Source organism: Hydra vulgaris, chromosome 07 (assembly GCF_038396675.1).
Source record: "Hydra vulgaris chromosome 07, alternate assembly HydraT2T_AEP".
Taxonomy (NCBI): Eukaryota; Metazoa; Cnidaria; class Hydrozoa; order Anthoathecata; family Hydridae; genus Hydra; species Hydra vulgaris.
In genome coordinates, this window is record NC_088926.1 from 31,135,001 (window position 1) to 31,161,456 (window position 26,456).

The 26,456-nt window shown below is 27.9% G+C and overlaps 2 protein-coding genes across 2 annotated transcripts in view; one reads left to right on the top strand and one right to left on the bottom strand.

Annotated features, from left to right (window-relative positions):
* Positions 1-21,836, bottom strand: part of LOC136082409 (uncharacterized) — a 179,616-nt gene extending 157,780 nt beyond the window's left edge. Inside the window, exons 1-2 of the mRNA XM_065801626.1 lie at positions 21,784-21,836; positions 15,058-15,278 (exon numbers count right to left, since the gene is read on the bottom strand). Coding sequence (XP_065657698.1) covers positions 15,058-15,278; positions 21,784-21,829 — 267 coding nt within the window. The 5' untranslated portion in view covers positions 21,830-21,836. The remainder of the gene's footprint in view (positions 1-15,057; positions 15,279-21,783) is intronic.
* LOC136082198 (piggyBac transposable element-derived protein 4-like) lies at positions 7,733-8,827 on the top strand. The gene has a single exon (XM_065800715.1). The coding sequence runs from the start codon at positions 7,952-7,954 to the stop codon at positions 8,825-8,827; it is 876 nt and encodes a 291-aa protein (XP_065656787.1). The 5' UTR covers positions 7,733-7,951.
* Positions 21,837-26,456: the final 4,620 nt, after the last annotated feature.

The window sequence follows — 26,456 nt, forward strand, 5'->3', positions numbered from 1 at the left end:
TCAAAGTCTACCCTGATGAAGATGACTGTTGAATGATGAAGATGATTGATTTATTATTGCCTAGTAATAGTATTTAGTATTTATTATCAATAAGAAATTGAATATAAATAATTCAGTAATATAATATAAAAAATGTAAAAATAAAAAATATTTTTTTTTACTTTTTGTAACCTTATACCAAAATGTGACATAACATGGCAACCCCTAAATATCATCCGATTTGATTCAAATTTTGCCCAATAACTACTATTGTCATATAGAATAAGGGCAAGCTTGAGGACAACTAAAGTTTTGAACCTACAAATTTTGCATCACCCTAATATATATATATATATATATATACATATATATACATATATACATATATACATATATACATATATATATATATATATATATATATATATATATATATATATATATATATATATATATATATATATATATATATATATATATATATATATATATATATATATATATATATATATATATATATATATATATGAATACGTATATATATATATATATATATGTATATGTATATATATATATATGTATATATATATGTATATATATATATATATATATATATATATATATATATATATATATATATATATATATATATATATATATATATATATATATTAAGGTGGTTCTAAAAACGACTTTTTCTGAAAATGACTGTTGGCACCCCCTGAATATGTTGTATATAATTAAATAAATGCTAGATTTTAGAAATTTTTGAATAAAAAATATTTTAAGGGGTTGCTACCGACCCTCGAACATTATATTGGTCCCTAATATTATTAAAAACAAGTTTTTTCAAAATTATGTCATGTTGGGTCTCAAATGAAGGGAAATTATATAAAAATTTTAAAAATATTAATCATTTTTTAATTAAATTTTTATTTTAGATTTTAGTAAACAAAAAGTTACTTTTTTAACTAAAAATGAAAAATAGGGAATTTAACAAGATTTTTTGATTATAATTTTTTTTATCTATGTTGTTTATAAAATGATTAATATTTTTAAAATTTCTATATAATTTCCCTTCATTTGAGACCCAACATGACACAATTTTGAAAAACTTTTTTTTTAATAATATAAAAGACCTATATAATGTTCGAGGGTCGGTAGCAACCCCTTAAAATATTTTCTATTCAAAAATTTCTTAAATCTTGCATTTTCTAATTATATACAACATATTCAGGGGGTGCCAGCAGTCATTTTCAGAAAAAGTTGTTTTAGAACCACCTTAATATATATATATATATATATATATATATATATATATATATATATATATATATATATTCATATATATATTGAAACAACATTAAAAATGTATTCTACACAATAGTGTGCTCTATGTTCTTAAAAGAATTAAAAAATTAAAAAGGTCACAATAATGCTTTGTTAAAGAAAAAAGAAATCCTAATGAAAAAACTACAGAAAATTGTAATTGTAAACAAAAAAACAATTGTCCAATGAGTGGAAGTTGTTTTTCAAAAAATGTGGTATTTAAAAGTGTTGTTTCCTCTAAGAATGTACCTGATAAACAATATATTGGCATAACAGAGGGTGAATGGAAAAAGTGTTTAGCCAATCATAAGCAATCATTCAAAAATAAAAAGTATTCAAAAGATACCATGATGTCAAAATATATATGGGAATTAAAAGAAAAAAATATTGATGATTTTATACTGAGTTGGTCTGTCCTTAAAACAGCGCCTGCATATAACAATATTTCCAAAAAATGCATGCTATGCCTACAAGAAAAATTTGAAATAATTACACATGCAAATTAAAAATGACTATTAAACAAAAAATCAGAAATAATTTATAAATGTAGGCACAAAAATAAGTTTCTCCTAAAAAACTATAAAAATAAATTAGTTCAAATAATATTTACATTAAATACCATTTTTAATAAAAAAACATTTTAAAAAAAGCATAAGTATTCATTTCAAAAGAATTCTTTTTATAATAGTGTCAGCAAATTTCACAAATTTGTGAAAATTTACAGTAGTTAAGACATTTGCGACTTCCTTTAATTTAAGTTTTAGTATAAATTGAAGTTTTATTAATTTGATCATTTATTTCTGATAAATCTTTGTTGATGAAACACAGTGTAAAATGAAAAAAATTTGTGTTAAGTGATTTTCTACCAATATATATATATATATATATATATATATATATATATATATATATATATATATATATATATATATATATATATATATATATATATATATATATATATATATATATATATATATATATATATATATATATATATATATATATATATATATATATATATATATATATATATATGTATATATATATATATATATATATATATATATATATATATATATATATATATATATATACATATACTTTTTTCATTTAACTCATGAAAATGTGTTTCCTCAATAAAGGCGCATTAAAAATGAATGAACAAGTTAATAAAACTTTAAGTTATACCAAAATTTAATTTACAGGAAGTCATGAATATATTATAATAAGAATAATGTTGATAAATGCTGGTAGAGAGTGCTCAATGGACTAAGTAGAGCAAATTATATTAAGTAAAAATAAATAATAACGAATGGTACTTAAAGAGACATTTCTCTGAGTTTTACGCCTATGGCAATCATCAGATATCATAACAACAAAAAATTTAATTACAAAAATACTATGCAGTGTCAACTTTGATGATACTAAAGTTGTTTATAAAATATATGTTTTCTTGTCGACATTTTGATGCCACCTCATTTCTTTTGTTTAATAATTTCAATTTTGATGTTTTTATGTGGTACTTTTCTGTTAAGCAAAGATTGCATAATTTTCCTCAGAGTTTAAACAGTTGCGCTTTATCAATAAATTTTTCAGGTTATAATAGGATTTGTATATGTCCATTTTTTTTTACTTTTCCGCACAAACTTGAAAAGCTCTGTCGAATTTGCTTTGCTCTGGTATTGGAATGAGTTTTTTTGTTTGTTCCATCAGTCTTCAAAAGTATTCTCTGATAGTCCAATATAATTGAACCCGCTGATTCAATTATATTGGATAGCAATGAAAACTGATACCAAAAATTTGGTCATTCATCTTAGACCTGCAGCTAAATAAAATAAAATAACTCACTTTTAATACTGAATCTTTTCCCAATAAAACTTCAGTAAGGCATAACAGAAATCCTGTCCAACCAGGTATAAAAAATGTTTTTGATGGGACGGGATTCAACACAAAGAACAGGTAAAATAATTTTAGTTGTGGAAACTTACACGAATTCTGCTAAATCTGGTTTTCAAGCTGTTATCATTAATGGTTGATAAAACGATTCTATAGTAACAATATTTGACAATGCTTCCTTTAACGAGAGAGATAAGAATCTTGATTATTAAAAACTAATATAAAATCAACACAAAGAAACAATTCTGCAGAGACCACATGATCGGTTCTGGAATTTAAAGTTGCTAATGCAGTGTCATGTCTGACTACCACATCGATGATGCAAAACGTTTAGAGCCATTTAAAATGTTTATCATTACTTTATGAAACTGAGTGGCCATTCTAAGAACTAAAGATTTAACTGTATGTTTTTGACCACTTGAAACAGCATAGATTATATCCTATGAAATATTAAAAACACATTGATTTTTCTCCCTTCGTAATGAAATATACATATGAATACACATAATAAAAATATACAATATATATATGTTATGATCAAAATGTATTAGAACCCTAACATATATACTTGAACATATATGAATTAACATACATGATTGAATAGAACAATTGAAGCCATTTTTTTGCAATTTTATAAAAATCATTTGTTGGTGGTGGCCACTCATGCTTAAACAAATCGCAATTTCTGATTACGTTATTTAAACTTTTATACTTATACAAAAATTGATTTTTGTAATTAAATGTTTGATTGACTCTTCCATGTCACTTTCATTTTGAAAATGTTATTTAAAAAAAAAAAGTAATAATCAATTTCTTTTAAAGCATTTCTTTATCTACAACTTCCTTACAAATGATTTTATTATTATCAGGCTTTCTATTTATTTTTTAACTATTATTAAATTTGACAAATAACTATTTTTAAAAAATAAATTTGACAAAAAACTATTTAAAAAAATTAAATTTGACAAAAAAAATTAAACTTGACAAATAACTATTTACTTTATCTTTTTAAATCAATAAGTTAATTAGACTCGGCTAAATCTAAATTAGCGTCATATTGTAAACATTTTTATTGACCAACTTTGTTTTTATCAACTCTTTTTAAAGTTCTTTTTTTGTAAACTTTAATAACACAAAAGATGTCATATTCCATGAGTAAGCTGGTCAAATTGACTGCTCGCCTTTGATTTTATTATGATAAACCAATAGTTGTTCGGTATCTATAAAACTGTGCATGAAACAACAAGAAGCTGTTGTTGGCATTTTATTTTCTTTGTTAAGATGACAACAACTTTGAACAGAAACTTTTTGTTGTTACTATTTAATTGTTTTCAAGCTCAAAAAAATTCTAAAAACTTTACAAAAGAAGTTTTGAGAAATTTAAAAATGTCATAAAATGTTGTAAAAAGAATCAAAAATTTTACATTCCACCATTTCTTTTTTTAACCTTTTTTTTTTTCAATGTAATAATTTGCACAACACCATTACAATAATGTTTTTGAATAAAAACTATTGGTAAATTTGTTCCGCTTAACACATTTTCAAATTGTCAAATAATAAAACTTGAACAAAAGATTAGAACAGAAAAATATATTTTTAATAATCAGTAAAAAATAATCTTAAAATAACTCTATGCAAGATATTTTTTGTTTATTACAACCTCTTTAGCAATCTGAAAAAAACCGAAATAAAAGTGTTATGCCATAAAATAATTCTCAAACATTATAAGCCTTTAATTGCCTCAATGCCACGAAGTATCTATACTATTCTAAAAGTACAAGGAGCCCATATAACATCCTAAACATGTTTTATACTACGACATTTTTATTTTTGCATGTTTCTGTATGTTTTTCAAATTAAAACATCTCCAAGGAATAAATAAATACACAAGGGTTATACTGAAAATGTTGATAGTTTGCTTTGATCATACGCATCACCCATATACTTGTTATCAGAAGTTCCAAATCTATTTGATATCATACTAATACATGCTCGTAACCCTTTCTTTATCATCGGTATCATATCGTTATCACTCAGCAACTCTAATTTTATTTTTGTTTTCTTTAATGGTGCATCTCAAGCTAATCCTGGTGATGTGTAATAACAAGCTGGATCTAAATCATGAATATTAATACAAAAATCTCTAAAATTTTCAAATACATCAGCAAGTAACAACACAACTGAAACATTGTACAGATCAAGATAATCTCTAAATGTTTTACAATTAAACTTTTTCCATACAATTTGTGCATGAGAGTAATCATCATGACTTATATCTTCAGCGTTTAATCTCAAAAAGAATGATTCTTTTGGTGGTAATTGTGTTTCAGAAAATTTATTAACAGAATCAACCCAATCATATGGGTATACACGTTTTCTTAGAAACAAATTTAATTTTTTACCTGAATAAAACTTTCCAATATTTTTACATTTATCTTTTGCTAAATTCTTTTATAAAGCATCTAAACTATCAGGCATAAATCTATAACTATCTAAGAAACGAAATTCAAGTTTAGCTTCAACTTTCTTACCCTCTTAATTAACAAACTCACCAACCTTAATTTCTCTAGAAAAGCTAATATACTTTTCTTCATCGTTTGGTATACAACTCAACTTTCCTCCAGATAATTTCTTTATAAATAAGTGAGAATCGTAGCCAGATAAATTGTGAAATAGTACTGGAAAGAATTTTGGAATTTTTTATTTTAAATTACAATTTTGATGAGCAGCACCTCTATATTATCCAGTAATATGACAATCATAGCGTACTTTATCTTCATTTAGTTTTTCTCCACAAATGTGGCATGTTTTTGCATTATTAAAATCATGCTTGTTTTCATCAGAAAATATCATCTTTTTTGAAAATTTAATTTTGGTATAAATTTTTATGATATCTTCTTGTAAACTATCAACAAAAATTTGTGCAACATCATCTGTTTCATTAGTTGAAGTAAATGTAACTGAACTGCTTTGATAAATGCTTTCGTCAAAACATTTATTATAATAACAGAATTAACTTGGAACATGTTTTGGATACTGCTTAGTATAAGATTCATTCGGATTTGGTTCACAAGTGTCAATAGGTTTGATAAAACTTTCAAAGTCAGCATATACTACAAACGGAACTCTCATTGATTTATTGTGATTAGTAAATTGCATTGTTGATTTTGGCGGTGGAAGTTCGATACGTACTGAATCATGTGTTTCACAATAAGGTATATGTTTAGAGATATGTAAAGATTCTTCAGAATTAAACCCTAATAAACAATTTCTACAATAGTGTTTTTTGCAATGCTTATTAGATGTTTGTGATGAAAGTAATCTGCTTAAACTTTTTATTAAACAATAATGATTAGTAACACCATTTGAGATTAATAGTAAATCTATTAAATGTTTGCGATCATTATTCTTTGATACATGCAAACTATGAACTTCTGAGTTTTCATAACCGTATACATTGACACTGATATCTTGATTAGTTTTCTCAAATTGTGTAATTTGATTTAATGATACTGGAAATTCTATTTTATCCCAGTTTATTTTTTCAGCTTGATTTTTTAGTTCTTTATCTACTCTTTCAGGATGAATATCTTAAGGATTTAATGCTCTAGCAACACACCACTTAAAACAGTGATTATCTTCATTCTTTATATTATTTATTGCATTTTTAGTTGCTAAATTTTTATCAAGTGGAATGTATGATTTAGCTTTAATAGGATTATACTCACTAATATTTATATCCATATTTTCAACAGAAACAAATCTCCAACCTGACCCCGACTGTTGATATAATGATAATGATTCTAAAATTTTTTGCTTTTATATTTCATAAATCTCATCTAAACCTGTTGATTCTAATACAACTTGATAATTCGATCGAAATACACCAGTTGTGATTACAGTTTCTCCTGTTTTAATATCAGAACTATATAAACTTTTAAACTTTTATTTTCGTTTAGTACTTTAATAGCACTATTTTTAGCATCATTTATGAAGGATAAAGCATCGTAGCCTTCTATTCCTTTAGCTGTAAATTGTTTTGTAACATTCTTAACAGATGATTTCTTTAATTTAAATACTTTTTGTTATCCTAAAGGTGTAGGAGTTAAAATTGTTGATGATAAATCTGGAATATGTTCGACTTATATATTTCTCTGTTCGACTGATGGAGTTTGTATTAGTGTGTGCACTAACACATTAAACAATTCACTTTTTCGCATTCTATAATATTATTTAATCTTTCGCTCTTTTGCGATTTGTTCTAATTCTTTTACCGTTTTATTTTCCATTTTTATATAGTACGATTTTAAATCATTTTCAAAAAAATTTCTAATTAAAATATATACAAAAAAATGTAAAGTTTTTTTTTTTTTGTCAGGCTTTATTATTTCTATTTTAACCACTTAACGAATTTGCTCGACATATGTCGAGCAAACTTTTTTAGCCGAAAAAAATTTGCTCGAGATATGTCGAGCATTACCAAAAATTGGTATACTTTGAGAGCTAGCTCGCTATATGTCGAGCAAAGCTTCTGATTGGTTATAATGATATCTGATGCGCTTCCTGTACGATAAACTCTTCTTTTTATGACTGCCACGCGCCAGTGTTTACACATGGGCGGTTGGAAGTGCATTGCATTGTTTCGTGACTTTTTTTTAAGTGATTGATAATTTTGCATGAATTATCTGTTGCGTAACCTGCATTGTTGAATTATTTGTGCCCATTTTTTGTGTTACTTATAAATATGATGGATTCCGACAGTGACGAAGGAAGTTTATTGGGCGATACCGACTCAGTTCATGTTAGTTCGTCTGACGATGAGAGGAGTGATTCCAGTGACAGTGAAGGTTTCTCAGACGATGATTCTGAAGAAGATGAGCCTACGCTTGCAGACGTGCGTGCATGGCAAATTGAACCTCAACCAACGATACCTCATCCTAGGTTTCCATTTGTTTTCGACAACCAAAATATTCCTGCTGATGGAAATGCATTAGACTTTTTGAATTTATATTTTGACGATGAACTAATCAATATTATTGTCACTGAAACAAATCGGTATGCATTGCAGAAAGGCGATAGAGATTTTCCTAATACCAATGCAAGGGAGATTCGTGTATTTCTCGCACTCGTAATGTTGCAAGGCTTGGTAGTAAAGTCTAGTCATTGGCTTTACTGGTCAAAAAAACCTCTCTTAGACACTCCATTTTTTAGAGAGTGCATGCCTCTCAAAAGGTTCAAGGCACTAAAAAAATATTTGCACTTTGCAAATAGTGAAGACTACAATCCTGAAACTCACCCCCAACCAAAATTGAACAAAATTTACCCTATTTACCAGCTTCTCAGCAATAAATTCAAAACATTGTATAAGCTGGATCGTGACGTGACCATCGACGAAAGTCTAATGCTTTATAAAGGTAGACTCGGTTGGGTGCAATACATCCCTCTGAAACGTGCAAGATTTGGAATTAAATTTTATATGTTATGCGAGTCTTCAACTGGATACGTTTGGTCTACTATTATTTATACGGGCAAAGGAACACAAATGGATGAAAAGTATAAAGATCTTCCTGCAGTCTATAATGGACCCGCTACTCAACAAAGGTCTTTGTTTGACAACTGACAATTTTTATACTTCGCCTGCACTTGCTGAATTATTGATAAATAATAGAACTGACACATATGGAACCGTCAAGCAAAATAGAAAAGATATGCCCCCTCAAATAAATTCAAAGAAGTTGAAGAAAGGAGAGACTATTGCATTTCGCCGTGGAAAAGTTCTGACCATGAAGTGGAAGGATAAGAGGGACGTCACTTTACTTTCCACTGTTCATTCTTCGGAAATGGTTCAATGTCAACGAGGGCGCGTAGCTACCAGTATTCCCAGAATTGTAAAGGATTACAATGATACGATGGGAGGGGTCGATCGAGTAGATCAGTCATTATCTAGCTACCCCATCATGAGGAAAAGGGGAAAAAAATATTACCAAAAAATTTTTTTTCATCTTCTTGAATTTGCAGTATGGAATTCTTATATATTATATAAGCAAGCTGGACATACTAAAAAACCGTTGGACTTTCGAATGGATCTTATTGATCTTCTTGTATCCACGTATAAAGACAATTCAGTGAAGAGCAAAGGTCGTCCTAGCACAACTCCCTCTCCCCTTCGCCTCTCTGGTCGTCATTTTCTGGATTATGTTCCCCCAACAGAAAAGAAAGATAAACCGATGAGATACTGTGCTGTTTGTTCACAAAAGAGAAATGCGCTAGGAAAAAAAGTTCGAAGAGAATCAAGATACCAGTGCTCAGAGTGCGATGTTGGTTTGTGCGTCGTTCCATGTTTTCGTGAGTATCACACAAAAGTTGACCTTACGTAAGTCTGCAAAAACTTATTTTCTGAACTAAAGCCTTATATTATATATATAAAGCGTAATTATATATTGAAAGTCTTATATTATTTTTATTGTGTTACTAAGGAAAGAAAAGGAATAAGTTTCAGTTTCATGTCGTATTGGGTTTTATAAAATTGTTTTGAAAATTTTATAAGTGCCTGCAATTTCATTATAATCTCAAGTAGTTTTCTATTATTTCAATGTTCATAAATTTATAGATTGCCTTATTTTATTCTTATTATTTATAAATACGTGAAAGTTTCTTGTAATAAAACTACTTTTACAGTTAAAAATTTGAAATTTTTGTATGCGTGATTTTGCCTAGTCTCTACAATTTTACAGTGCCATAAATGTACATTTACGAAAGTTTATGTAATGTTATATAATTAGAGTTTTTAATAAAATCATAAATTTATAAATTTATTGAAATCAACTTTATATTTTATTGTTTAGAAATAGAGGAAATTAAGTTTGCAACTAGGTTCACTTCAATTTTTCAAGAATTTTGCAAGAATTTTATGCAATATTGCAATGCTCTACATATGTCGAGCAAGTTTTCAAAGGTCAATTAGGAAGGTCATAAATTATTAAAATATATTAAAATTTATTAATTATTATTATTTTCCTTTTTTGCATGGTTAAAACAGTAAAATCAATTAAAAAAAAAATAGATTTGTTTTTGACACACTTTTGAAAATTAATAGGTTCGTTAAGTGGTTAAAGCCATTATCTACTTTTTCCATCTTGCAATTCTAAATATCTACATCCATGCTTAGTTTCACGCATTGCACTATATTATGATTAATATTGTAATTTCTCCTGTTTCCATGTTTGTTCATGTAACTGTGACTGGTTTTTTCCTAATTGTTTTTAATCTTTCATATTTTCGATCTAATACTTTTTTGCTTAGTTTCTTTTACTAGGTGTATTCTAGGTCAACCAACTGGTTTTTTATCAGTTGCTTCTATTGCTTTTGACATGATTGATTCTTTACCTATCAACCTATTATCTACAGAATCATCAACAAAGTACTGAAGTTGTTAGACGTTTTTGTGATATTACTTTCTTTTAATAGATTTTGTAAATATTCTTTGTATAACTTATTTTTATTAAAAAAAGAAAATTATTTAACTCCTTTCAAAAAAAATTAATAAACAACATTCATTTTATTTTTGTCTGATTGTAAGTGTAAAAATTTATGAGATATTACAACAGCAAACGCTTCAGTATCTGCTGGAACAGCGGCATTTAATGTTGCTATAATTTGTACATATACTACTGATGATTTTAATCTTTCTGATTGTTTACTAAAAGCCTCCAGGAAAATGTTGTAGATTGTGGAACAGTTAGAGTATCACACTGCCTTGCGCAAAAAGTTACTGGAGGTGTCACTTTTGATTCAATACTTTTATAAAGATTAACTCTCTCTACATCTGATGGAATCACATGCGGTATAAACAATGATATTTTATCAAGATTAACTTTTCCTGCAGCTGCAGCAGCATTTCTAAAAATTGCTTCGGTATCACCTTTTCTAACAAGAGTTAGTGTATGTTTAAATCCGTAAATAACTTTGTTGTAATCATCACAGAATCCAAAAATGTGCTTTAAAGGTATACAAAATGAAAATGTTCCCTTTGTAGTGGGTTTCTAAATTATATATGCTTGTCTTACTGTAAATCCTGGGTTATCACCTGTTGTTGTTGAAGAATCTTTATACCACAATGGATTTAATCCTTGTGCTAATTGAAAGCCATTTGGACATTTGAGCATTCCTAACAGTGTAGTTGCTTGACTTGGATAATAAACTGACTCTACTTCTTGGTTTGATAATTGATATGATATTTGACTAAATAAGTGCATAATTCCATTATTTGTAAGTGTCACTACATCTGCATTAACATAAGATGCCCCATCAAGTTTAAGAAGTCTTCCTTCAAATAAGAGAAAAGCCTAAGGTGGAAGTGTGAACAAATCCTGTTGCTCAATGTTGATTCTTATTTCTCCAGCGCTATTTAAATTTGTGTGAGCTACTGGTTCATATTCATGGAATTCAAATCTTTCAATTCCATCATCCACAGTTCGGATTTCTGTAAAATTTAATACATCAGAAGTTGCCATTTTTTATATACATGAAAAAAATTTTTAATAGAAATAATTACGCAAGTCTAAGACCACAACCTTTTGAGACCACGACCTTTTTTTACTAGATCTTCTATTCTTATAGCTGTTGATATTATTGTAGACCCCATCATCATTTTATTTATATTTGGTGTAACTTCATCAGTTCCACTATTTAAATTTGAAAGTATTTCTCTAATTGTATTATTAATGACTGTATTTGGTTGTGAAACTTTAGATAATGCTTTTCTAATTAATTCTTTTCCTTTTTCAACTGCAACATCTCTAGCAGCTTCTATTGCTGATGTTGAAAGTTCTTTCCCTGCTGATTTAGCAGCAGTTATTGCAGTTTTTCCTAAATCGCTAGCAGCTAGCCTATTCAACATAGCTGATGACACTCTTGTTACATTTGATGCTGTTGCTGGTTTAAATAAGTTTTTAATAGTATCAAATATTCCATTACCACCAATAACATGTTTTTTTATTCTGTACATTTAGCATTTTTATGTACACTATATTTTTTATTAGAGATAATTTTGTATTGTCTTTTATTGGTTACTATCAATAATACCTTGTCTTAACAATTGATCACAAATTGAAACAGCTTCATTTCTTGATCCAGTATTACCTGCTCTCCGTGCAGCTTATACGTAATTCAAGCATATCAAATAGCACAATAAGGTCGCTAGGAAGAATTATTGGTCCTATTCATGTTCCCTTTGATTCAAGCTTTCTAGTTCTTATTATCTCTCTCCAAATGGGGGCTATTATTTCTTTATATTTTCCATTCCGAGATGACTTTGGTTTACCTGTATCAGTAGTTATTGCATCAGTTTGTATTAATATATCTCAATAATTTTGAAGATCAAAATCATTATATATTTCCTTTTCAGGATTGAACTTTGTTATCAATTCCCAAAGACCAGGAGTACCTGGTATTTTATTCCATTTATATCTATATCATCATTATTTATTAATATTGGAACTTTTCCTATAAATAATTTACCCTCTTTAGAATGTATTCCAAATTTAGTGTCGGTAGACTTTTTACTATTAGTATACCTAGTAGTGTACATCCTAAGATAGTCTGTTGCAATTTTTCTCAACTTTAAAAGTTTTTCCTCATCAGAAGGCATTATTTCTTTAACATGTTCAGCCATTATTTCAGGATAAGCATTTGAAAAAGTGAGTGCGAAAAGATTAGCTTGATCTTGCAACTTAGATATGTCCTCCTTTATTCCAGGTTGACTATCAATTAACAGCTTGTACAATTTTGTCAAGTCTATCTGTAAATTAGAACCACCTATCCTTTCATTCTTTTACAATTGTTTTTTATTGTCAAAAAAATATTCGACCGAACACATTATTTGTTTCATAATAAATTGTTATATAACAAAACAATTATTTTAATACTTTGTTGGGCCTCCCTTTGCTTGGATTACAGCTTCTAGAAGTATAGGCATTGATTCAACTAAAGATTTTGTTTCTTCTGGTTGAATTTTTTCCCAAGCTTCTTCAATTGCCACTTTGAGGTTATCTTTTTTGGAAAATGACCGATATTCAATTATTTGGTCTAAAATTTCCCACAAATGTTCAATGGGATTAAGGTCCGGTGGTTGTGCGGGCCATTTCAAGACCTCAACATTATTTTCAGCAAACCACTCCTTGGTTTTAGTGGCACTATGCTTGGGATCGTTATCTTGCTGAAATACAAAATCAGATCCTAACCGAAGTTTTCGAGCAAATGACTTCAAATTTTGCTTTAATATGTTTCTGTATTGCACCTGATTTATTGAAGTATCAATAAATTGGAGTTTTCCGACACCCTTCCAAGACATTGAACCTCATACCATCACGTTACCACCACCATACTTGACAGTTCCTCTCACGCAGCCTAATTTTTAGGCTTCTCAAGCTTTTCTCCCAACCTTTTGGGCTTCATCAGATGACTTTAAGTTGAATTTCGATTCGTCGCTCCACAGGATCTTTTTCCAGAAACTTAACGGCATGTTTTTGATATTCTGAGCAAACTCCAATCTTCTTTTCATGTGTTTCTTACTCAAATATGGTTTATTACACACAAGTCGTCCTTGATATCCTTGGTCTCGATACGATTTTTGATTGTCTGATGGGATAATTTGATTCCATAATTCTCTTCAGCTTGCTCAGCCAGTTTTCGAGCAGAAATGAAGCGATTTTTCTTGACTTGTATAATTAAGTTTCTATCAAAACTCTAAGAAGTCTTTTTTTTGCGACCCTGCCCTTTTTTTGTGGCTGTTGTTCCGATCAAATTCTTCATTATGTCGGATACTGTAATATGAGGAATCCTAGTCTCTTGCTGCACCTGACGATAGGTTTTACCCTGATTGACTAGATCGACAGCTAAATTTCTCTGAGAAACAGTCCAGTGACGTTTACTTCCAACCATTTTACTTAAAAAACATGAAATCTTTTTTTTATACGTAACTTTTTTTTTTTACTACAAAAAAACAGTTTTTCGTTATGCAATTTCATTAAGTGTATAAAAATTTGCTAAAATATTTCAACAAATTTCACATAAAATTAATTAAACTTACCTAAATATCGCTTGGTCGGATAATTTTTTTACAAGCCTATTTGATACTAAGTTTCTTTTAGGACAAATAATAAACCAAATAAAGCATGAATCAAAAAATATGAACGTTAAATAACATACTATTCCTAATAGAATTAAAATGACAGAAAAAAGTAAGTATTGCAATTCATTGTTTTTAGCATAATTTAGAGCGTAAACATTTCTTTTTAAGAAAAACTTGTTTGATCGGATAATTTTTTGAGACACTGTATTTAAAAAGATGTAAGAGAAAAACAAAACTTTTTAAAGACTTTTAGACATTTAAAACACATGTGTCCACTAGGACTTTAAAATACACGTATTTACTGGGAAAAAATTTCAAAATTAAAACAGCATTAGGCTGATACAATGATTTGAAAATGATATTTTTAATCCATTGTTTCAGCCTAATGCTGTTTTTAATCTGAAATTAACAATGAAACAACAAAACTATTTTAATACTTAATCAAATGAAACTTTTTTATCCATAAGTTTTACTAATATTAATGCTTTTTGAAAAAATTTATACAACTCCAGTACTACCTGAAACTTTAAAAAATTATAAAAAAAAACCTATGTTATTTACATTTTTTCTAGTCACATTAACTGGCAAATTTTATACCACTTAATCCATATTGAACCACTAATTTGGTTCAATATGAATTGATGTGTAAAATTTATTTAAAATATTCAACTTTGAATACATTTTTGATTTCCAACAAAGAGCAGTTAAAAATATCGTACCTTACACTTGTACTTAGTACTTGGTGCAAGATTATCTATTGTTATAAAACCAATCATATTTAAGATTGTTGTTGATGTTTTCTCTCTTTCGTCAAACCTTGAACATTTAACCATTAATGTTTGATCTGATGCAGAATTATTGTTTAGTTGCCACTTAAATTTAATTGATCGAGCTTCACATTCAACTAATTCAAAATTTTCTATAATCTTCTGTAAATACACTAAAAAAAAAACAACTTAAAATTAACAATTTAACATTTTAAAAGAGATGTTGGATTTCAAACCGGATGTTTTTAAGGTGCACATAAAATGCATAAAAAAATACTAAACTTTAAATGTAGACTAACTATGTTGTCAATTAATGCATTTGATTATTTAAATAAATATTTGTAAAATTTAGTAAAAATAACATTCGACAAAAAACGGAAAACAAAAGATTGAGTTTTCTGAGTCAGATTATGTTGAAGTAGTGATGAAGACTTTTTTCAGTTTTAGAAGAAGTGTGATACTGAATGAGAACAAATAAACAAAATGATAATTAGATAATTTTTTGTATATTCCATATTAGTATGCCTATTCCATATTTCTAACCCCCTACTCCATGTTAATGATCCATTAAAGAAAACTACAAACTCCTTATAATATTGTTAAAGTTGTCTTTTTTCACTGACAATTTTTAGGCAATCAAAAAAAAAATTTTTTTGTTATACTAATGGTATATATTTTTATACCTTTCTCACACCAAATGAAATCCCAATATATTATACTTTAAACTTACAATGCGTTTTGACTTATGTATATATATTTTTATATTTTTTTGATTATACATACACAGATATAAACAAGTTTAGCCTTGCAATAGTAACATTTTACTTGAACAGAGACTTTATTAAACATTTTAAAACAACTACCAACCTCAATTGAATACAGATTATCTAACAAATCTTTAAACGAAAAAAAAAGTCTATTCATTAAGATGCATTAAAAAAGTCTGCATTTTATAACATATCTTTAATACTATCCAAATCTGAACTCTCCTAACACTAATAAAAATAAATTACACATTATTTGGTTTAGTGGAACCGAGACATTAACAAACATTTTAAAACAATTTGCAACCTCAATTGAATATAGGTTATCTACCAATTCTTTCAAGGAAAAAAATTCTGTTTATAAAGATGCATTAAAACAAATTTATTAAATAATATTTATTAAATAATATTTATTATTTGGTTGTAGAAATATTCTTAAATATAATTGATATAAAATTTTGCATTATATTATAAGCTCTACAAGTTTTTCAACAGAAACACAAAAAAAGATAGCTACAGTTGCATGCCAAATTTTGAGCAACAAACTCATTGCTAGTGTTGCAAACTGCAACAATATTAAAAAACTACATGCCCATTAATTAACCAATGTCTATCAAAAAATATTTTATATATAGCCACTATAACATAAGCTAATGCCAGTTTTACCAAAAAATCCTATATTGTTATCAGGATTATCTTAGCAAATTTCGAATCACTTGAATTTGACATTAGATGCCACTGCAACCCAAAACATGTATTTTTAAAACATATTTTATTTTTTTGCTTTTAATTGCTAAATAGCATGAAACTTAGAGTTTCATAAAATTGTTGTATTTTTTTCATTTAAATTATTTTAATAGAAATAGTTTTTTTAACAATTTAAAAAAGTTATAAAAAAAATCATTTTATCATACTATAACATGGTTTCAAAGGTGTAAGGATTGTGAAAACGTGTTTTAATGTTTATTTGCAGTCCTGTTGTGTAGGGTTAAAAATCAAATCAAAAACCGTAATTGAGGACTTTCATAATGTTATAGTGCATTATTTTTACATAAATTACATAGTTTTAAATAATCATTTATACTTTTTTTCTTAAATAATTGATTGGGTCGATTTATTTGTTGCTTTTTTAATATTGGATTTTTTTGTACCATCATGGTTATGACCGACATGACAAAAAAAAAAAACATTAAAATATTTGCAAAACTTCAAGTAAAAACTATGAAACTCAGCATATAATAATATCAATATGTGCTAAATAAACAAACAAAACGGTTGTTTTTTTTTTTATACTGTTCGCTGCATTAAGTTAGGCAAAGTTGTTTTGTTCAGAAGTGGTAAAAAGTAAACATTACAAACATCACACTACATAGAGGTAATATTTGAAAAAATTTTAAGACTTAAATGATGTAACTTTTGCATACAAATTATATATATATATATATATAAATTTAAATATATATATATATATATATATATATATATATATATATATATATATATATATATATATATATATATATATATATATATATATATATCAATATATACATAAAAATAGAATTGTAAACAATTGATAAAATTCACTATTCTGCTTTTAGATTGCTTTTAATGTGTCGTAATTGTTAAAATCTTATTTGTTACAAGAGCTTAAAAACTAATGATATTTTGAAAGTATTTTAGAGAATCGCCTAATTTATTTAAATTTCAAACCTCTCTAAAAATATTTTAAACTAATTAACAAAAAAATTATAAATTGAAATCAAAATCGGTATTCGGAAAAGATTATATTTCCTAGTAATTTATTTCATAAAACAATCTTATACTTAACATAATCTTTTGTTAGTTTATTACAATTATTTATTTATTTTATATTTGATGCATTCAATGTAGTATTTTTAATAAGGATTATAAACAATTTATAGAAAGATTTTATCAGTTACCAATAAGATATTCGTAAACGTAACTTATGTTCTAAAACTTATTAGGTCAAAAGAACTTAACACGATATTAAATTAATAAGAAACAAAAATACATTTGTGAAAAGAATTCTCTTAAACAAAAGCAATTCTCCCTTTTTTTATACTATTTATTTAATTTATACTATAAATAAAAAATTTTTTGAGTTTCCCTTTGCTTATACAAATCTATGATAATCTTTCATAGAGAGACTGTATTTTAAGTAATAAATAAGTTAGCAGACGATTAGAAAAAAATAATATATTTGAAACTATTTTACATTAATTTGAAACTAAATTTTACACTCAAAGCTTTACTATTTTACATTCCTTCAAACTAAATTAAAATTTTTAAAAGCATATTTAACTTAAAATGTATCAAAATTAAACTGTTTTTTATAGAACAATTTGTTTTTTTTAAAAATTCTCAGTCACGATTAAAAAATTTTTTTTAGACCTAAAATTTTCTGAATAAATGTCACATAAACGATGTTAAAAGATAATTTGAATATTTTTAAAATAAAGTTTTTGCTTGACAAAACGCTTTCAACATTTTAAAAAAGCAAGCAGCATAATGCTTCTTAACAAGACCTGTCAAAGCATTTTTTTGGCCGAATTTAGTTTCATTAATTTATCTCTAAATTCTTAAATAAAATTAAAAAAAAATAAAAAAATAAAATAGTAATTATGTTTAAATAATAAAACTTTATAGGTTTTCTTTAGGAAGAATTTTATTAAATACTTTTAAATGCTCGAACAATTTTGCTTATGTTCTAATTAATAATAAAAAATGTAGAAAACAAACTATGACACTGTGACTTTAAAAATAAAGTTTGATGTATCAATATTATATCAATATCATAATGGTATTGATATAATGTTAATATTATGTTAATATACAACAATAATAATAATAATAATAATTTGATAAAAATCTCAAGGAAATGGAAGAGACTATATTTCATCTGAGCTTCCAACTCTAGGTGCTGTTCTTCGTAAAGCTATAAAGAGTTGTCAGAAAGGAAAGTATATCCATTGGATTGGAAGTTGTGTAACAATGGAAAAAAAGTGATAAAGAAGAGTGCTCTAAAAGTGAACTCGAATGTTCTAGTTACACTGAACATATTAATTTATTAAACATAAGTAATGATTTCAAAGTAAAGTGAAATCAGATAAAGATTTAAAATACTGATATTACTGCAATAAGATATGACGATTCAAACACTACTGCAGCTGCAATTGCTTCAGGATTTTTAAAAGATTTGGTCTTAAATGAATTTTGTGTTAGGCATTTAATAGAAGAGCTTGATGGGAAAACAACTTCAAAGACAGGGTTTTCTGGACTTATTGGTAAGTTGCTTCTAAGGCTACTGAAAAGGAAAGAAATTACAGTTTCAAGTCAATATCTATAGGTCATGGTTTAATTGAAATTGGTGAGAAAATAATAAAAGAATTATATTCAGATCGACAATATGCTTATAAAATATGCCAGACAGTAATTTCAGGAACACTTACTGAAGGTTTGGCGAACCAAAAACCAAACACTATAGGTCATTCAAGGTGGCTCAACACAATTTCTTCCTTACTTTAATTGCGGGTATGCAAGCATGGGCTAGAGGGAGATGACCTAAGAAACTTGGAACTAATTGTTAAGTTTCTTGTACCAGTATACTTCCTTAAATGGTTCCAAATCAAAGTGAAGCATAGTTGGATAGAAGGCCACAGCACATCTTGAGCCTACACAACCTTATCAAACTTCAAGATGCAAACGTGCAAAAAGTTATTAAAAAGTATTTGAGATCATCTGCATGGAATTCTCACTCCGAAATGTTATTGCAAACATTACTTTGCAGCCAAAATAAAATTGAAGAGAAAAAAGAGTGCAAGAGCAGAAAATAGATCTATAATGCCTCGTTTCAACAGCAAGAAGGACCTTATTCAATTTTAGCATTCATTTTTAGTACCTCTAGTAGTTATAAAGATTGAGGTGTGATTTTCTTTGTTGTTTGTTAACTTATATAACCTTTATATTTTAAATAAGCATTTATAAAACCAGGTACGCTAAAATAAGGGGTTGGGAGGGATGGAGGTGGGTTTGAAGAAAGGAGGGTTTGAGAAACACTTTAATAATTTTAAAACTGTTCTATATTTACCGATATTAATGAAAAAAGTTTTCAAAGTTTTTTTACCGCCGATATAGGATAGTCCTAGACATAATACAACATTGGTCCCCCTCCCCATTTGAGTTAAATTTTAAAACATATCTATTTTTGCAAATGTTACCATTATTCCGATAAATTTATGCCTTTCTTTAATGTATACAGTACTGGCCAAATTATTACAATAATTGAGAAAAATATCAAAATTAAACTTTATTATGGGCCAAAAAATTTGCCACACAAACAGTGGATGACTGGAAAATGGTAAGTTGTCTAAATTTTTGATTACTTCTATACTGTCCAGAAGAATAAGTTTTAAATTTGATTAGCAACAAACAAATTAAATAAAACTTAATTTAAATTACTAGAATATGATTAATTGTAATAACTGCAAGCCTACAAAAGTAGTTTGTGTGATCCACTGTATATGAGTTGGGTGTGTTTAAGGTATGCTTTTCTGATGAACCAACATTGGAAATATTGGACAACAATTGCTGCTATGCAAGAAGAAGACCAGGAGAAGAACTTCTTCCATAGTGTCTGGTGCAGAAGGTCAAACATCTAACTAAAGTCATGGTTGGGAGAGTGATGGCATGATGAATGCTAAACAGTACTAATGCTAAACAGGCTCGTCTGATTCCTAAACTTGAGGACTGGTTGCCTGATGGGAACTCTATTTACATACAAGATGGGGCACCCTGCCATACTTCAAACATCATCAAGGATTACTTTGTTGACATCGGTATGGAGGTGATGCCCTGGCCGGCAAAAAGTCCTGATATAAACCCAATTGAAGAGATATAGCACAATCTGAAAGACAGAGTAAACGAGGTCACCACCACTAAGTTGACTTAATCGAACGCATTGATCATGTATGGTTTCACAACCTGGATATTACACAGTTAATTTCCAAATACTATGCAAGTATGCCAAGTTGAATTGCAGCGCTTATAAAAACCGAGGGTGGTGCAACCAAATACTAAAAACATATGCACAATGAGTAAATTGTACACAGTACATGTATGTTTGCTAAATTTGGACTTATATCTTGAGCATGAGGAATAAAAACCAGTTTTTAGTGTAAAAAAAAAAATTTCTATCAATTATCATATTAATTTTCCCAGTACTGTATACCTGAAGGCGAAAAAATTCTAAGGGCAGACCTTTTTAGTTAAAGTTAAAAAGTACGGGATGCACTAGTGTACACCTCTGATATATATATATATATATATATATATATATATATATATATATATATATATATTATATATATATATATATATATATATATAATGTTAATTGTAACTTTTGCCATTAATTAGGTTTTTAATAGATACAAAAAGAGAGGGTGTGTTCTGTTCTTTGAAAACTCAACTTTAAAAAGGTTTTTTAAAACTGAGTTTAAACTTTTTTAAACCATTTGCTTCATCAGTAGACTATTGTAATAAGGTACCCAATAAAGTTAAATATTTTTGATGCAGATATTATCTAATCCTATATAAATGGATGAATGATCTTTAAATCTGATCAAAATATGTATTCTATGATAAAATGATCTTTGAGGTCAATATTGTTTATAAAGTTGATTGCTATATATGCCATTTCATTTTAGTATAACATGACTAATGACATCCTTGTGTTGGGATGGGAGTACAGTTTTAAAAAAACCTATTGAATATTTTAAAAAGTTAAAAATTAATCAAAAATGTTACTATTTCAAAAAAAAATTTGAAAAACCTTGGCACAATTTTGATGCAAACATCACCCATTTAATTCAATAAAAGTAACTAAACTTACCATAAGCTCCATGATAAAACCAAATGCAGTAAATAAACATTAACATCTAAAGATTTAAATGAAACTTTTGAATAATTACTTAAAATGCAAGTCCTTCTACAAAAAATAAGATACAAATTATCTTATTAAAGCACAAGTGGTGTAGGTCACATTCTTGTTTTGAGATATTAAAATTTTTTCTACAAATGTTATTTGAAAATCAGTAGCGTAGTAGTAGTAGTAAGTCTGCTATTTATGAGTTACTATAGGAGCTAGAAGTTACACCATTAGTGCATTAAACAGAATGCATTTTTCTAACTCAGAAAATCATAACATCATATCTAACTCAAAAAATAATAAAATTGGAGTTACACCACTTGTGTTTAAATGGGCTCAAATATTGAAAAAATTACCTTTACTTTTTTTTTAAGAGTGCAAGAGAGTAAATGTATCTTTGCATAATTGCGATTACATGAAATATATTGATGAGGTTATAATGAAAGAACTATTTTTCAGACTTCAGTACAAACATTGACTAAAGGTTTAGGCTAAAGCAGTAATTATCCAGATATGAAGGACTTATATCAAAACAGAAGAGCATTTAGCTATTTTTTTTTTTTTTTAATTTAACTTTTACTGAAAAATTGTGATCAAGGTGCCAACAGATTCTACCTGTTGACAAGCTTCCCACCCCTTCTTAATCTATTAGGCTGGTGTAGGTGACTAGCCAACTCATTCTATTATTCCCTAAGGGTACAGCTCCAAAACTCGGTTATATGGTTCTGAAGCCGGTTGGTAGTCAAACATCCCAAACTCTAAGGCAGCTCACAGAGAGGTTGATTCCATCAACAGCTGTAAAAAACTAGATGATCAACAGTGCCATGTGGCGCTTGGATGGTGCCTCTGTTCGTACTTTTGGTGTGCATTGTCGAGGCCACCCTTAAAGCACTTTCTTACATCCTAGGGTTTATTATTGGTAATAGGGCAATTGCTTGGACTAATGACGGTATACTGAGTACAATCTGTGCTTTGAGTCAAAATCTTTAACCAATTTAAAAAATGACTAAAGTATCAAAAAACTATAAAACAAAAAACCATCTTCATCACCAAGTTCTCAAATCTTTCAGTCGCTAATACTTGTGGTCTTCAAAGTAACTTTTCTTTAGTTATCTCTTGCAAAGATCCCCACACCTATTTGCTCTTTATTAGACTAATTTGAGTTCAGCCGTCTTATCTTATGATCGTAGTGTTATTGGTTACCTACCTTCAATTTGTAAAGACTCCAATAATCACATGCTTGGCTTGGGCATTTAAATTCGTAATAGTTCAGCCATTAATTGGGAAACTAGGTTTAAATCCACAAACTATTTTTTTATGCGGATTAGCTTAGCACCACTTCACTCTTTCACCTTTCTCTTTGTTCTATATCGCTCTCCTTCATATCAAGACTGCACTCTTTTGGATATTATTTCTGATTAAATTGACCAACCCCTTTCTCTTTACCTTTCAGTGAATATTGTTGTTGTTGATGACTTTAATGCTCATCACACTGATTGGCTTGGCTCTAGTGTCAGCGACTCTGCATGTGTTAAAGACCACTACTTAAAACCTCACTCTTCTCTGTGGTTTTTCTCTCATTGTGCTGCTACAACATTCAATCATAACCATTACTTCTATATCTATCACCAAAACAATCCTCTAGAAAACAGATCTCTGTTTACTATTGCTAGGAAGCATTGTAATAAAGTCTAACACTAAATCCTGCTATTCTCAGGTCAAAAAATCTCATATTTCATCTCAAAAATTAGACTCCAGAGACTTCTGGAAGATCTTTAACAGTGTTTATAATAAGTGCAAATCTGTTCATCCACCTCTCTTGCATGGTTCAGATATTGTTACCTCACCTAAAGACAAAGCTGAATTGTTGGCTAAGAAATTTTTATTAATCTTGTCTCTTGATTCCACTAAACACACCCTACCAGATATAGTCAACAAACAAAATGATCCAATGCTTGACATTTGTATCACTCTAGCTTTTGTAGGGCATCTAATATTCCATCTATTTTGAAATAATTCTGGAGAGCAATCAGACTCGTTTAGCTACCGTCCCATTAGTCTTCTTCCGATCATAAGCAAAGCTTTTGAGTCTTTCATTAACGAACACTTAATCACTCATCTTGAATCCAGATAAATGCATTTGATAGATGTGGAAAGGTTAAGGCTATTGCTCTCAACATTTCTAAAGCCTTTAATAAAGTTTGGTATACTGGTCTTCTCTATAAGCTCTCATTATACAATCTATCAGGTAAGATCTTTTAGGTTGTTTAACCCTTTCTTACCAATTATAGTATAAAAGTTATTCTCAATGGACAACACTCTTCTTCATTTCCAATTACTGTAGGAGCTCCTCAAGGTAAATCCTTAGCCCCATACTTTCTTTAATTTACATTAACAATCTCCCAGAAAATCGTATATCTAAAGTGGCATTACTTGCCAATGTTTCAACCATTTATTCTGGTCTTGATAAGAAGCCAACACTCTCTGATTGCTTAGAGGAAGCATTTGAGCTAAAAAAGGATTTCCCTTTTTTTTTAGAGCACGGGGCTCTCAATGGCTGGTGAACTTTAACTCAGATAAAACTTTTTTTCAGCAAATAGTTATTGCAACAACCTAGATCTTTGTCTATTTATAAACGGTAAGGTACTCAATGAATCATCTACTCTTTGTCTTCTAGGATTAACTCTTACTTCGGATCTTTCTTTAAAATAATATATCAAATCCATTGCAAAATTAGCATCTGCTATGGTTGCAGATCTTTTTATTGCGCTCACCACTATCATACTCAGGATTCTATTCTTTATCTCTATGAATCTCGAATCTTGTTTGAAATACTGTTGCCATATCTGGAGCAGAACTTCAAATGATGCCCTTTCTCTTTTAGACAAAGTGCAAAAACACCTTGTAAACTTAGATAGACCTGCTTATGCAGCCAATCTTCAACCATTTTCAAATCATGCAAATGTTGCCTCTCTTTCTGTTTTCACTAAATACTATAAAGGGCGCTGTTCTAAAGAGATAGCACCTCTTATGCCATCAACTAAAATTCTTTTTCATGTTACACATCATTCAACTAAGCCATATCCTTTTACTGTGACTGTTCCTAAGTGCTCCAAAAGTTCTCATTTGTCTAGTTCTTTTCCTTAAACACCAGTTCTTTGAATATCGCTTCCTTTATCTTGTTTTCCTGATTCATACAATTTGCTATCTTTTAAGTCCCCTGTTAATCATTTTCTTGCTTTACAAACTTCATATTTTCTTTTCCAGTAACTCTAATAGTGGTTACTGGTAGCCTTGTTGGAAGTGCAGATGTTTTAAAAAAAAAAAAAAATCAAAATGTGCAAAATATATCAAGGCAGTTTTAAAATAAATCAACAAATGTAAAAGAGAGAGAGAGAGAGATTAAATATAAATAGATTGTTAGCCAGCCCAATGACACCCCATATACTACAGAATATCTAATGAATTTAAAATTACTAAACTTCAATGACCTATTTTTTTTATGAAGTAATATTACTATATCAAAAAATATTCTTAATAACACAAAAACCCTGTAAAAATATATTCTTGACTAACACCCTGATATATATATATATATATATATATATATATATATATATATATATATATATATATATATATATATATATATATATATATATATATATATATATAATTTAATCTAGGTCTTGAAGCAAATGTTTTTAGGTCTATATTGTGTAGAATATCCATATTAAGATGACTATGACACATGTTGGTACAAAAATATGAGTCTGTTTTTCTCAAAATCTTTAAATACTTTTTTTGCAACTGTACAATTAAAAATTTAAGTTAAAGTATTAAAACCTATTTCAATAGTTTTTGTGAAACCTAGATGCTTTGGAATGGGAATTGCTCAAAAAATGTAAAAACCTGAACGCCATTAACAGTTAATAAAAATGACAAGTTTTCTGCAATTTACTTAACCAGATAGAATACAAAATATTATATTAGTGAAACTGAAAGCAAGAAGTACACAATACTTCAAGTACGCAAAAAAGAAATTAAAAATTGCAATTTTTGAACAAGTTGAAGAAATTATTAATACAATATTATTCAAATTTTTAAAAAGAATAGAAAACCTTAATTTAAACCTTAATTTTTCAAAAATTTTATCAACATCCATAATCCATAAAGAATCCATAATCCAAAAAGAATCTATCAAATTTTAAATAATTATAATTGTTGAAGGCTTCAGCAATTATTATAACTGTTTAAGGCTTAAACATTCATAAACTTTAATAATTATATATGTTTAAGGCTTCTAGTAATTATAATTGTTTAAGGCTTAAAAAATTATAATTATTTAAATTTTATACTTTTTTTTTTGTTTCTTTGCGAAATCTCAAGAGCTAAAACTTAATCTTACATAAAATTCTTTTTAAATAATCTTTTTTTTTAATTTTGAGTGATCTTGTTTTTAACTGCATCTAATAATTGCACCATTAATTCAAAAATTCAACAAGAAAATTGAAGTCTTTGGTGCTATGAATTTAGATATCGTACTAGTGAATTTAAATCTAACAATAATTGTCAATGTAAAACCCAATTAAAATAAAACTATTTTAATTAAGTTACGCATTGTTGCAATAATGATT

Coding starts and splice junctions, on each gene's coding strand:
- LOC136082198 (XM_065800715.1), top strand. CDS start 7,952: ATGATGGATTCCGACAGTGACGAAGGAAGTTTATTGGGCGATACCGAC.